This window comes from Lichenostomus cassidix, chromosome 4 (genome assembly GCF_008360975.1).
Source record: "Lichenostomus cassidix isolate B80296 chromosome 4, HeHo_3.0, whole genome shotgun sequence".
Lineage (NCBI taxonomy): Eukaryota > Metazoa > Chordata > Aves > Passeriformes > Meliphagidae > Lichenostomus > Lichenostomus cassidix.
In genome coordinates, this window is record NC_139484.1 from 239,560 (window position 1) to 253,916 (window position 14,357).

A 14,357-nucleotide genomic window follows, 5' to 3' on the forward strand; every position below is an offset into this window, starting at 1 on the left:
GGATGCCATCACCTGGGACCCGGAGGAGGCCGGGCCGTAGACTGCTCTCCCCCTCCCCTGGAAAGTTTATCCTAAGTTCATTGGGTTAAAGTTTTGCTTCCCCGCCCCTGTTGCTTGCCCTCACTAGAATTTTCTGTTGCCGGGCTTCCCCCATTGGTTCGTTGTAGTCCACTCCCCAGTTGCTGGTTACTTGCTCCCCCGCTTGCCCATCAAGTTGTACTGGAGCCCCATTGGCTCCGCCCCTGCCGTCCCACCCTGAGAAACCCCATTGTGCCCCTTAAAACCTTCGCCCCTTTGCTCTCAGGGAGCGTGGCCGCGTTACGAGACCCGCAGTGCTCGGCACCCGGCATCTCAGCGGTCCGCCCCAACCGGGAGCATTCCATCGCGCCTCCCCGCTGCTTCTCCTAAATAAATTGCGCCCTGGAACCTCCCACCGCTTGGACTCTCTTTATGTCGGGGGGCGATCTGCGACTCCACCGCATCCCTGCCCGGCAGGCACCTGCCTCTGCCGCGGGGTTCCTGCCACCCATAGGGCGACCCTGGGTCCCTGAAGCCGACTGCAGCAGCAGCCGGAGCAGAGAAGGATAGCGGGGGTGGGGCAGGAAGCCCGAGCCCCGGTGCAGCCTCTGAGCTAGCCGAAGCCCAGCCAGCCCGTGCGGGGTAAGGCGCGCCGGACCTCTCACGCGCCCCCATACCACTTCAAGTGGCGCCCAGCGTCCCCCTCCAGACCTGCCTTCGCCCTTTGGTGGAGAGGAGTGGACTTCGTTGGATCCGGATTCAGTGAGTTGCAGCACCCTCCTCGGAGAGGTGCTCCTCACTGTCGTCGCCAGCCCTCGAGAGCCCCGAGAACCGACTGCGCTACTATTTTTTTGGGTGAGTTGGTAGGGGAAGGGGTCCCCTAGCTTGCCCTCTTTTCATTTCGTTTCTCCTTTAGTGTAGTTGGGTGAGAGTTTCTTATTTTTACTTCCATTTCTGGGATTGAAAATGGGAGTCAATTTAACAAAATCCCAGCGGGGATTTTACGTTTCTGTTAAAACCACCCTAAAGGTAGCGAAATTTTCTTTTCCCTCCCAGCTCCTGAAGCGTTTTGTTAAATTTATTTTTTCCGAATTCCCCGATGTTTCCCCTGATGACGCCGGTTCCATCGAATTTTGGCGTCGGGTCCGCGCTCGGATGAACCATCTCCTGTCTCAAAAAGACAAGAGCGTAGACCAGTTCTTTGGCATTCTTAGCCAAATTTTTCATGCATTCCGTCCCCCCCTTAGGAGCTCGGGAGCCCCCACCAGCCCTTACCCGTCTACCCGTTCCCTCACTAACCCTAGCCCCCTTCCTTCACGAGGTCACCGTGGCAGCCCAGAAAGCCCGTGGGCTCGGAGTTCTCGCCTAGTCTCCGGCGCCCCCGCGGTCACTTCTTCCCCTGCCTGGGAGGAGCGCGCGATCCTCTCGGGTACCCCTGGTTCTGTCTTCCCTGATCCCTCTTCCCCAGTTGATTCTTCCCTGCTAGTCCCCCGCAAACCCCGCCATGTCTCCTTTTCTCTCCCCAAAGAGCCACAAAAGGGCGGCGGCTGGTGCCAGAATGACGCTGACCGCATGGCTTCTTCACCCCCTGTTCCTGCTCCCCCTAATCCCTCATTTCCCGCTTCTTCGTCGGCTTTCCCGCCGAATTCCCCTCCTAATCCCTCCCCCTGGGCAGTTTGTCAATCTCCGTGCGGGCACACCCCCTCCTTCGGACCCTCCGCCCCTGCGTCCAACCCCTTTATCCCAGCACCTCCCACTTCCCCTTTCCCACCAAAGCTACACCTTTTCCTCGACTCCTCCCCGGAACCCTCATCGGTAACCCCTCCCTACGTTCCGCCCCCTCTAGTCCCCTCCCCGGAGGAGGGCTTCTCCGGTTCCCATGGCTACTCTTCTGGCGCCCGCCGGAAGGAAGCCATCTTTGTTGGTCCTCCAACAGTCTCTGACCGGAAGGAGGCCATCTTAGATGCGTCCTCCGGCTTAGCCGGGAAAGGTCAAACACCGGATCCTGAACCGGAGAGCCTCCAGGCCCCCTTCGCTGCACCAGTTCATGCTTCGTGGTCGGGCAATCACCTTCGGTGGGAACCCTTTGACCGAGCCGCATTGAAGGACCTGGCCAAAACTCAAAAAGAGTTTGGCCGGGACTCTAACTATTTTAAAGCAGTCCTTCACGCCATGTTAACCGGCGTCCCTCTAGTCCCTTCTGATATAAAACTGGTCATGTCTTTGTCTTCTCTCCCCCATAGAATACCAAAAGTGGGAGGACGAGTGGAAAAGGCAGATCAAGGGGCTAGAGAGACTGCTTCCTTCATACGGCATGCCCAACGGCCCCACCTTTGATTTACTGTTGGGTGAAGGGGATTATTGTAAGCTCCAGACACAAGCCCGGGAGATCCCTAAGGATCTCCTAGTATCACTTGCTGGTGCCGCCGAACGGGTCCTGCTTGGTATCCCTCCGGCAGATGCCCCCACCATTCCCTACTTGGAGATTTTCCAGGGACCCGATGAAGCCTTTCCGAGTTTTGTCGACAAGCTCAAACATGCTATCGACAGGCAGGTCACTGACCACACCATCCGAGAGCAACTGCTCGTGGATGGGGCGATCACCCGCTCCAACGCCATCTGCGAAGAAATCATCCTATCCCTCCCGCACGACCCTAGGCCGACCATCGCCCAGATGGTCAGTGCCTGTCGACGGCTGGCTGCCGTCAAGGCTCTCAATGTTGACACGAGCCAGGCACTGGCCCTCCGCAACACCTACGCCACGTGTAATCGCTGCGGCAAGTGAGGGCACTTTGCAGCAGATTGCCCCACACCGATCGAGGAGATCGCCAAGTTCTCCCGTTCTCCTGCCCCAGCCCGCGCCCAGCACCCTTCCCCTGTGTCCCATACCGATCCTTCCTCCCTTCCACCCCCCTTCCTCACTGGACAGGGAAACTGAAGCTGCAGCGCGAGATGCCGGCGTCGTGCTGCCAACAGCAACTGGCCGGCCTTGACCCCGCCAAGTTCCAACATGCGTGGGTCGAAAAGGACACTCAAATTACTGGACATGACTTTTTCGTGGTGAGACTTAAGTGTGCCTTTAATGACATGCTTGTTCTTGCCCTTGCAGACGCTGACGCAGGACCTGAGGGAATTTCCATCATCCCTTCCTTGGCCAGAGTGGATCCAGGGGGGTTCTTTCCAATCCAGATTCAAGTTGCCGACCCCCCTCTCATCCTCTCTAGGGATCAGGTTGTGGCGCGGATCAAAGTCCTCCCGTTCCACGCTATCCTCACGGATCGTCCGCTGGTCGCCTGGTCCGAGGCAGTTGGTAGGAATAGACCAATGCTCACGTGTCGTCTCTCCCAGAAAGGGGACTGTGTCTCCCTTACTGGAATGTTAGACACCGGTGCAGATGTCACGGTCATCTCATCTGCGAGTTGGCCGTCGACATGGGCGAGGGAGCCTGTGGCTCAGTCGCTTCGAGGTGTGGGAGGATATGCTCCCGCGGAACGGAGCAAAGACTCCATCTTAATTGAAGGCCCCGAAGGCTGCGTCACCACCGTGTGGCCCTTCATCATTAATTTGGGATTTACCCTGTGGGGGAGAGATGCCATGTCCCAATGGGGATCCCGAGTAGAATTGGCCCTGGCTCGGGATTTTTGATTGAGCGCCCGACCCAGCCATTGAATTGGCTCACAGATACACCTGTCTGGGTCGACCAGTGGCCTTTGCCCATACATAAATTGAGAGCGCTCGAAGAGCTCATGGAGGAGCAACTGGCGAAGGGGCACATAGTGCCCTCAACCAGCCCACGGAACTCACCCGTCTTTGTTATCAAAAAGGCAGGAGGGACCAAATGGAGGCTCCTCCATGACCTCAGAAAAATTAACGAAGTCATTGAGGACATGGTGTCTCTTCAACCCGGGTTGCCATCGCCTTCGATGCTCCCGCGGGACTGGAAGATTGCAGTGGTCGACATCAAAGACTGCTTCTTCCAGATCCCCCTACACCTGGACAATGCGCCCAGGTTTGCCTTTTCTGTCCCCTCCACCAACCGGGAACGCCCAATGTGCCGCTATCATTGGCGAGTGCTCCCGCAAGGGATGAAAAACTCCCCCACCAGTTGCCAGTGGTACGTGGACAGCATTCTGTCACCGGTGAGAGAGGTTGCAGGTGAGTCCATCATCGTTCATTATATGGATGATGTATTGGTCTGCTCCCCAACTGAACCCATTTTGCGGACAACACTTTCCAGAGTCGTGGGGGCCCTGGAAAGCGAAGGGTTTGAAATCCAACCCTCAAAAGTACAGGTGACCGCGCCGTGGCGATACCTGGGATCGAAAATTGAGGAGCGCACAATAACACCTTTACCGATCAAAATTGTTGACAATCCATCTAACCTGCAGGAAATGCACCAGCTCTGTGGTGCCATCAATTGGATTCGGCCCCTGATCGGAATCTCCTCGGACGACTTGGTCCCACTGTTTTCACTCCTGTGCGGAGATCGCAACCTGACATCCCCATGGACACTGACCCCGGAGGCGCGAGAATCTATCAGAAAGGTACAAGTCGCCCTGAAAACATGTCACGTTCACAGATGTGACCCCAAATTGCCCTACAATTTAGCCATCCTTGGAAAAATGCCCCACCTGCACGGCCTCATATTTCAGTGGGATTGGGATGATGCAGAAAACCGACTCTTGATTATTGAGTGGGTCTTTCTGCCCATCTCTTCCCCCAAAGTCTTGGTTTCGCCACAGGACAAGACGGCGCAGCTCATTAAACGAGCGAGGTCCCGCCTGTCCACCCTAGCAGGGCGTGAGTTTGCGTTCATACACGTGCCATTCGATGTCAAATCATTCGACTTTGTTCTCCAAAAGAGTGAGGAGATGCAAATCGCTCTTGAATCGTTTCCCGGCCAGGTAGTTACCTGGTTTCCAAAACACAAAATATTTGCAGTATCTGAATTAAAAATTGTTTTAGATCGGGTTCAAAGTCGGAAACCCCTCAATGCCCCGACACTTTTCACTGACGGCTTGGGCAAGTCAGGGAAATCGGTAATCGCTTGGTGGAACCCCTCGACTGAGCTGTGGGATTGCGACATCGAGATTGTTTCTGGGTCCCCCCAGGTGGCCGAGCTCGCAGCCGCTGTCAGGGCATTTGAGCGCTTTCCGGGACCCTTCAATTTGATTACTGATTCAGCCTATGTTGCGGGGATCGTTTCGAGAGCAGAGGACAGTTGGCTGTCCGGCTCCTCCAACCCAAAAATTAATAGCTTGGTCAAGAGGCTCAAAACAGCCATTTCCCACCGTGACCAACCATTTTACGTAATGCACGTACGCTCACACACTGACCTTCCCGGTCCAATCGCGGAAGGGAATAGGGTGGCAGACGCGCTCGCTGCGCCCATGCATGTTGCCAACGTGCCTGACCGATTCCAGCAGGCATCGCTGAGCCATGCACTTTTTCACCAAAATGTCCCAGCCTTGAGGCGGATGTTTGAAATAACAGTGGACCAAGCCAAGGCCATTGTGGCAGCCTGTCCCCATTGTCAACCCCTCCAAATTACATCCATGGGGTCCGGAATCAACCCCAGAGGGCTTAACAGCGGGGAGCTTTGGCAATCTGATGTGACGCACGTGCCCGAATTCGGCCGTCTAAAACATGTTCATGTGAGCGTTGACACCTTTTCAGGTGTGATTTTTGCCACTGCACACTCTGGGGAGAAAGCGAAGGATGCGATTTCGCACTTCCTGCAGGCCTTCGCTGTCCTGGGTATCCCTAAGGAGGTCAAGACGGACAATGGTCCCTGTTACACCTCGGGACCAGTGAGGAAGTTTTTCCTCCAGTGGGGCATTTCCCATAACACCGGGATTCCCCACTCAGCCACTGGTCAGGCACTGGTGGAGAGGGCTCACCGGTCCCTCAAGAGGGTGCTCCTTCAGCAAAAGGGGGGACCAGAAACAGAGACTCCCGCAAATCGGCTGGTGAGAGCTCTTTTCACACTAAATTTCCTAAACTGCTCTGATAAAGAGCCAGACCCCCCGGTGGTTCGCCACTTTGCCAACAATTCGCGGGCCAAGCTGAAAGAGCGCCCCCTTGTCCTGGTCAAGTAACCGGACTCCCTCAACATCATCGGCCCCTTCCCACTTATCATCTGGGGGCGTGGCTATTGCTGCGTCTCCACTCCGGAAGAGCCACAGTGGGTCCCGGGCAAGTTCGTTAAACCTTTTCTTAAGGCAGGCCCGTATTCGCCGTGAGCAGAGAAAAAGGATGTGACCTCCGCGCATTGGCGTCGAAAAAGAAGGCAGAAACACCGCCTCCGTCACCTCGCCGCCTCCGCCCACGCGTTTGCAAAAGAACCACCTAAGCTGCAGAAAGCCTGTCCGGTCACTCCCTGTTCCAGTCTCCCACTCTCCTTCCCCATCTTTTCTATGGCCTTCCCGTCCTCCCTCCTCCACCTGCCCCAATCTTTATTGCCTTGATTAATGCTGTTGTGTTTACCTCCCCATTCAGTGGCAAAGATGCTGTTCACCATCCGTGCGTCATTCCTTCTCCTCGCGATGGTCATCGTCCCAGTCCAGCTATGGGTCGTGAGGCAGCCTAGCTCCAACGTCTGGGTGACATTGGCCCGAGCCATGAACAAGGAGCAAATATGCTTGTCCACTGACGCGGTCCGAGATCCGCTCTCGTCTGCCTTGGTGGGAGCCCCAGTACAGATAGATGCGTTTTCGCCATCCCTCATCTCCTTGTGGAGGTCAACTTTTGATTTGAAACAAAATGTCTACAAATTCTATAAGGACCGCCAAGAATTTTCTCTCCCTCTTCCCATTCAAAACTCTCTTTTGCTGTGGCAGAAGTGGGTTGTGAGTGAGCCAAAGATGGAGAAAGTGCCCCATGAGTTTCAGTTGATTGGCTCTCTAAAAGCTCCCACCTGTGTTCAATTTGACTACCAAACTCCGTACAAGTCAGATCAAAAACTGTACCAGGGGCTGAGACAGGGCAATCCTAATTATGTTGCAAAAAATTGGTGCACCCATATTACCCACATAAAAGCGCCCTCGTCTTCAAATCGGCATTATGCTCACCTGATTCGGCTCCCTGAGGGAATGTTTCTAATTTGCGGAGAACGCGCCTGGGCTGGGGTCCCCTCTCACCTTGTGGGTGGTCCGTGCACTTTTGGTCATCTGACTCTTGCTTCTCCCAACATGACCCACCTTCCGGTGTGGTCGAACAATTCGATCCCAAAAAAGCCTCATGATGACGATTGCAGCACTGAAATTTATCATTGGAGTAAAGGAAAAAGAATAGCTGTGTCCGCCTTCCTGCCTTGGGTAGCTGCAGCCAAGGCCCTTGGGGAAGTCGGCAATCTAGAATGCTGGGTTTCAAAGCAAGCCAGGTTAACGTCAGAGGCCATTGCAGACCTCCTACAGGATGAGCAAGTGACCAGGCACGCGACTTTACAAAATCGAGCAGCCATAGATTTTTTGCTCCTTGCCCATGGACATGGCTGTCACCAGTTCGAGGGGCCTTGCTGCTTCAACTTATCCTCCAAAAGCCGCAGCATCCACCAGAGGCTCCAGGACATGGACGCACTCATCAACATCACCTTTGAAAGCAGCCTCTGGTTTGAAAATACCATTGATGGCGTCCACAGAGCGGTGAACCCCACACTGTCTACTGTTGGAGGATGGGCCCATCAGCTGTTGCGAGGACTGGGACTGCCCGAATGGGGAGCCACCCTATTGAAAGACTGTTTTATTGTTTTAGTTGCGGTCGTTTTGGTTGCTGCTTCGTTTGCTTTGATTAAGAAATATTTAGTTCGCTACATTCGGTCCTTATTTAGTAAAGAAAGGGGAGGTATGGAGGTGCAGTGCCCGATGCTGCAGATCCCGAGTCCCCAGGGCCGGCGATCAGCATAGTCCACGAGGATGCCGCCGAGGATGCCATCACCTGGGACCCGGAGGAGGCCGGGCCATAGACTGCTCTCCCCCTCCCCTGGAAAGTTTATCCTAAGTTCATTGGGTTAAAGTTTTGCTTCCCCGCCCCTGTCACCGCCCCTGTTGCTTGCCCTCACTAGAATTTTCTGTTGCCGGGCTTCCCCCATTGGTTTGTTGTAGTCCACTCCCCAGTTGCTGGTTATTTGCTCCCCCACTTGCCCATCAAGTTGTACTGGAGCCCCATTGGCTCCGCCCCTGCCGTCCCACCCTGAGAAACCCCATTGTGCCCCTTAAAACCTTCGCCCCTTTGTTCTCGGGGAGCGTGGCCGCGTTACGAGACCCGCAGTGCTCGGCACCCGGCATCTCGGCGGTCCGCCCCAACCGGGAGCATTCCAGCGCGCCTCCCCGCTGCTTCTCCTAAATAAATTGCACCCTGGAACCTCCCACCGCTTGGACTCTCTTTATCTCGGGGGGCGATCTGCGACTCCACCGCATCCCTGCCCGGCAGGCACCTGCCTCTGCCGCGGGGTTCCTGCCGCCCATCGGGCGACCCTGGGTCCCTGAAGCCGACTGCAGCAGCAGCCGGAGCAGAGAAGAATAGCGGGGGGGGCAGGAAGCCTGAGCCCCGGTGCAGCCTCTGAGCTAGCCGAAGCCCAGCCAGCCCATGCGGGGTAAGGCGCGCCGGACCTCTCACGCGCCCCCATACCACTTCAGGCAGGGGAAAAAACCCCATAGCTTGTCTATGGTAAGATTTCCTCATTCCTCCCATCGTAAAAGCCTGCAAAAGGGCTTTGGCAAATTTGCGTCCAAGTCTCCCATCAGAGGCTGATGCCTGACTAAGGCTTTTTTCTTTTTTTGTGTGTGGAAATTTCAGCTGAGAGGGCTCAGCAAGACTCAAGAATGTGGTTAGGGAGTGACATTTTGCTTTATCCACTCAACAGAAACATTTGCCACTTCTCACTGAGAAGCCCTAGAGCTTTATGGGTTCTTTGAGGGCAACATCTTTTCCCACAGCAGCCTATGGACATCTGGCTGGGTGATGAGTCTCTCAAAACACCAGTTCATGTGTGCTGGTGCCTTTTTTGGCTCATGGGAGCACCAGAAACCACCCTTCAGGAATGATGTCCACCCCAGGCTGCCCTCAGCTGGTGCTGGGCAGTGAGAGGGGTGAGAAAAACATGAATTCTCTGCAGGTGGAACACAGGTCCTGTGAGCTGAACAGGAGCTCAAAAGGACAGAGTTTGGGCAGGAGGGGTTATGCAGAGGAGAAGCAGGAGAGGGCATAAGGTAGGAAAGGGATAAGCAGGAGTTGAGGTGTATAGACAGAGAAGGCAGAAAAAAGAGAGGAAGACAGAAACTGATAGCAGTACAGGAATTTTTAACCCTCAAGATACGAGATGATCTTAGACTTCCACTTCCTTCCACTTTCCTGTCAGCCACAGGAAACCTGACATAAATGCTACCATCTACTCCAATTTCCTATGGACAGCAGCTCCTATTGTAAGTCACTTTGAGGGAAAAGGCTCTCCCTTCATGGAGCTATATAATATGAAGCTATCTAATGCTCCATATATGCCAGTATGCTTCCTCAAGAGATGGAGAGGGCTGTTTTCAGCTTGTTGTCGTGGGACAACTTAAAGGAAATTTTCACAGAAATTCATACAATAAAACCCCCTAAAAAATGTAGCTAGTGGAACATTAACATCCAAGTGCTTTATTTTCAGTGTTAAGACAGACCAACACTAATGCTGATTTGGAAATCTAAATTTGAACCAGTTGTTCAGGTAGGTTACAGCTGTATCTTCAATAACATGCCCAGTACAATTATTTCCACAGAAGATCCATGCAGAAAGCTCTTAGTGAGGAGAGCAGGAGGGATCCCCCTTTCTGCTCTGCAGTACAGAGAGGACAGGGAGCTGTCAGAGAGGAAACCATGGCTGAGGAAACTGAATGGTGCTTCAATTATTCCTGGCAATTAGGCACTTCCACACCTGCCACTACAGAGCTGCTCACATGCAGTGAAAGCCAGTCATGTAAACCAAAACTTCTACACATGGCCTCTGGGCATGTTTCTTGTTCCACTAGCTGTGCCCAGCCTCAGACAGCCTGTGGACATGCTGATCCTTCAGCAGCAGACAGTGAAGCCAGTGAGAGCTGTATTCTGGATGTAAATTCTAACTTTCTGGGAAGCCTTTAACATCTCTCTGTAGGCCTCCAGAAAGCATTGGTCTGGCTTGCCTTATATCCCCTGATTATGAAGCTGGATAAAGAGCACATTAAGGAAGTACTTGAACAAAAATGTGAATGGGCCAGTCTGAGAGCAGAAATGGTGTGGTGCTTTCAGATGCACAAGGAAGCCATGGAACAAAGTGGGTAGGGAGCAGAACTGTCAGAACCCTGGCTAACTGCTCATGGCAGGTCAGCAAACTGAGTCATGGAACCTGGAGAAAAAATTCTGTATTTAAGCCTAGGTGCAGAGATGCTGAATGGCAGAGCTAGCCTTCATCTCAAACACTGATTTAACAGTTGCATCACCTCTCAATATTCTAAAGACAATATACACATTTAGCAGAAAAAGTAGCCAAACCGTGACAATGCGCTACCCTAGATACAATGCCCTTATTCTTTTTTTGCTCTGCATGTTTTTAGTTTGGATTATATTAGGTTGATTAACAGACCTGCCTACCTGCCTGCAACCTGCTTCCTAGTCTCCATGAAACTGAGCTCTCTGGGAATGGCCGTACCAGCTCCCCAGGATGTTCACGTGAGCTGGTTTACTTTATAAACCTCTTTCAAATGTGAACTAGTGCATCACTGATGGAAACTTGGGGGAGTATTTACAGCACCTACTAATTCATCAATTGGAGGTGTTTCGGTACTGAACTTCACAAGCCTTGCACAGGGGAGAGTGACTCATTCCCTCCTGGTGAAACCCTTGAGCTCTGTGGTAGCTCCAGTTGGGAAACTGTATGGCAGACAGGATATGCACTATCTGAATGCAAACATGCGACTTAGAAAGATCTATTGCTTTGGCAGTTTCTAGCCACATTTAAATGTTCCAAATATCAAAGAGCTTAACAATTTCTTCTATGTCATGTGCTCCACCATATGCTTAGTAACTGGGAGAAATGGCCCTTAACTGGAATTAGGAATACAGATCTTGTTCCAGATAGACTTTAAGAGAAATCTGATAGACTGGGGACTTGGTTCCCCAGAATGAGCAATTAGTTGTCCTCAATGAGTATAGAAGAGAAAATTTAATTTGCAGACCTTCTGCTTTCAGATTTGAACCGACTGCATGATTAAAAAAATAAATCCAGTGCTGATTTAAAACACAAGTGAAAGCTATGTGAAAGATTCTATAAATCCACCTGTGGTGGTTTTGATTGGCCCAAAACATCAGAAAGGTATCTTTAACATCTAAGAGAAATTTAAACCCCTCAAAAGCTGATGTTGTAGTAGGCCTGAGGAAGTGTCAGAGGGGTGGGGAGTGGCACAAAGATGGTTCCTGTGTGTCCTGAGTGAAAGTTCTGGAAGTTTTTCATCAAGTCCAGCAGAGCCAATCTCTGATGGCTCTGAGAGTGATGGACATGGTGCAGACCAAGGCTGGGCCAATTGGAGGTGCTAGTTATGCCTCTGTGAAAACATATTTAAGAAGAATTCAAAACAAGGTAGGTATGCACTTCTTTGTAGTTAGTGGAGGAGGTAAAAATATGTGAAGGGAGAACAGCAGGGAGATGCCAAGGTCAGTGAAGAAGGTGGGGGAGGAGGTGCTCCAGGCACCGGAGCTGAAAATCCTCTGCTAGCCGTGGTGAAGGCCATGGGGGGAGCAGGAGGTCCCCCTGCAGCCCATGGAGTCCACAGGGGTGCAGAAATCCACCCACAGCCCATGCCAGAGGAGCAGGTGGATGCCTGGAAAAGACTGTGAACCAGTGGGAGTCTCATTGAAAGAGTTAAAGCTGCAAAGGCCTTGCAAGGGAGAGAAAGGCCTTTTCCTTGCTCCTGGGATGGAAGCAGCTTGGCCTCGGCTCAGGAGAGTCTGCACAGCACCCTATGGACAAAAAGACTCATGTTGCAGCAGAATTCGGGTGGGATGTTGCTCGTGATATTGGACCCACGCCAAAGAAGTTCCCAGAGGACTATCTCTTGAGGGAGGGACCCCATGGCTAAGTAGAGAACCCCTCTCCCTGATTGGACTGACCAGAAAACACCCCTTACCCAGCCGCCTGACCGTGTTGTTGGTTTGGATAGAGGGAAGGAGGGTGAGTGGAGAGACTGCTTCTTAAGGGTGGGGGGGTGAGTGGAGAGACTGCTTCTTAAGGGGGGGGCGTGACAGCAGAGAAACTGTCTAGAGAAAGAGAGAGAGATAAGTGAAGAGTATTTGTAGTAGAACAATTGTGGTGATGAATAGATTTATGGACCTGCTCTATGGACTGAGAAAATACCCCACACCCTGCCCCCCTACCCGAGCTGTTGGTTGGAAAGAGGAAAGGGGGTGAATAAAAATGGGTTTGTAAGAGGAAGGGGAGTGAGTGAACAAAATAGTGTATGAAAAGTTTATTGTTACCTCTCATTTATCCTCCAACTCAGTTAGGTAATTAAATCACTTTGCAACTTGAAGTTTAGAGCCTGTCTGCCCTTTCTTCCGTGCATCCTCCTACCAGTGTCCTATCTCACTTAACTCATGAGATTGGTGTGTGTTTTTACAGTTTTTTTCTTTCCCCTCTCCTGCACGTCTGCAGCAGGAGAGAGCAGAAGTGCCTAGCATTTAGTCAGGGTCAAACCGCGACACCACGAAAACACCAGTAAACAATCTTCTGCTCCATCAAGCAGGCAACCACAGACATACAAATCCCAACACCTAACCAGTCCCCATACACACTCCTCCTTGCTAATAAAAGTGGGGTGCAGGAGCAAGGTAGAGTCAGACATTTCCAATTGTACTTCCCTTAATAAATCAATTAATTATTCAGTAACATGGCAAGAAAGATGGGAACAGACAGGCAAAGGCTAGGGATATACCCAGGTGGCTGGTGTTTCCCTTCTGCCCCAGAGAGCTGCTCTGCAAAGTGCTTACCGGAATCCCTAGAGCTTTTAGAATATTCATTTTACACATCGGGCAGGTACGATGGTCTAGCAGCCAAGGGTCTACACAGGACTTGTGGAAAAGATGCCTGCAATGAAAACCAGGATATCTTAATTCAATTGCACCACAGCACAATTTACCACTTAGCACCAGACAATTTTGAATTCAGTTAAGTAAGGGCATTTCAACTGGCGCAGTTTGTGACTTCTGCAAGGACCGCAAAACTAGGTCCTATGCACACAAGGCTGTAATGATTCCTGCAACAACTCAAGCACATGTGCACATTTCAATGTGTTTGGAATAAAGACATACATAAATAGAGAATTAGGGAAAATATACAAAATGCATTAGCAAACCCCATATGCTTTAAATATTAAAGGCTGTCAGTAAACAAAAGCTGCTTGCTGGTAAAGGTAAAAATCACGTTAGTTTTTCTTAATTGTTCTACTGACAAACCTGATTACATGTAATTTAAATGTGAAGCCATTGAGGGTCTAGTATTTTTCAGTATAGGGGCATAAAGAAAAGGATACTTTTCATTTAAACAGGAAAACCAGTACAATGCTTTTTAAAATATTCTCCCTGACTTTCCTTCTCTTTAGAAGGTGCCCATCAGAGAGAATTCCTACACAGTTACTTGAAGGAATTGTTGCTAATCCTGTTCTGAGTCTGAAGCAACCACTAAACAACTACTTGAGCCCTTGTAGCTGCTGGGCATCACTTTTCCTAGACATTATTCAGATGAAGGAACTGAAGGTTTCTTGTCTAGCTTTGCCTGACAGAAACTGATAATGACTGTGGAGATCTTTAGTGTGTGTCGCTGACTGATAGACTGCATTCTTTCTTGAGACCATGTTCTGTTACTTGGAATACTAGGAAACATTTCTTCACCCAAAGGGTGGTCAGGCATTGGAACAGGCTGCCCAGGGAAGTGCTGGAGGTATTTAAAAGATGTATGGATATGGCACTTGGGGGCATGGTTTAGTAATGAGCTTGGCAGTGCTGGGTTTATGGTTGGACTTGAAACACCTAAATATCTGTATGATCCTAAGGCTCTGCCTGAAGTGTGGCACATACCAGCCTCGACAAGAAAATGCAATCTCTGAGAATCACTTAATGTACCAAAGTAATTCTAAATATTTAACTGCTACTTATTCAGCTGAATGTGTCACCAGACACATGGTGCCACTACATGGCAAATTATTGCTTTCCTGTGCTTTGTATCACCTCACACAACTATGGGAAAGAGAAAACCTGTTCTTGGAACTTCTTTCTAGCCTAATTTTATCAGTGGGCTAGGGTATCAAACTTTGTTAAACCTAATTTGATCC

The 14,357-nt window shown here is 51.3% G+C and overlaps 1 protein-coding gene across 1 annotated transcript in view; it reads right to left on the reverse strand.

Moving 5' to 3' along the window:
• RNF150 (ring finger protein 150) overlaps nt 1-14,357 on the reverse strand; it is a 126,391-nt gene that overhangs the window by 33,770 nt on the left and 78,264 nt on the right. Inside the window, exon 5 of the mRNA XM_085057484.1 lies at nt 13,018-13,114. Within this exon, the coding sequence (XP_084913610.1) occupies nt 13,018-13,114 (97 nt within the window). The remainder of the gene's footprint in view (nt 1-13,017; nt 13,115-14,357) is intronic.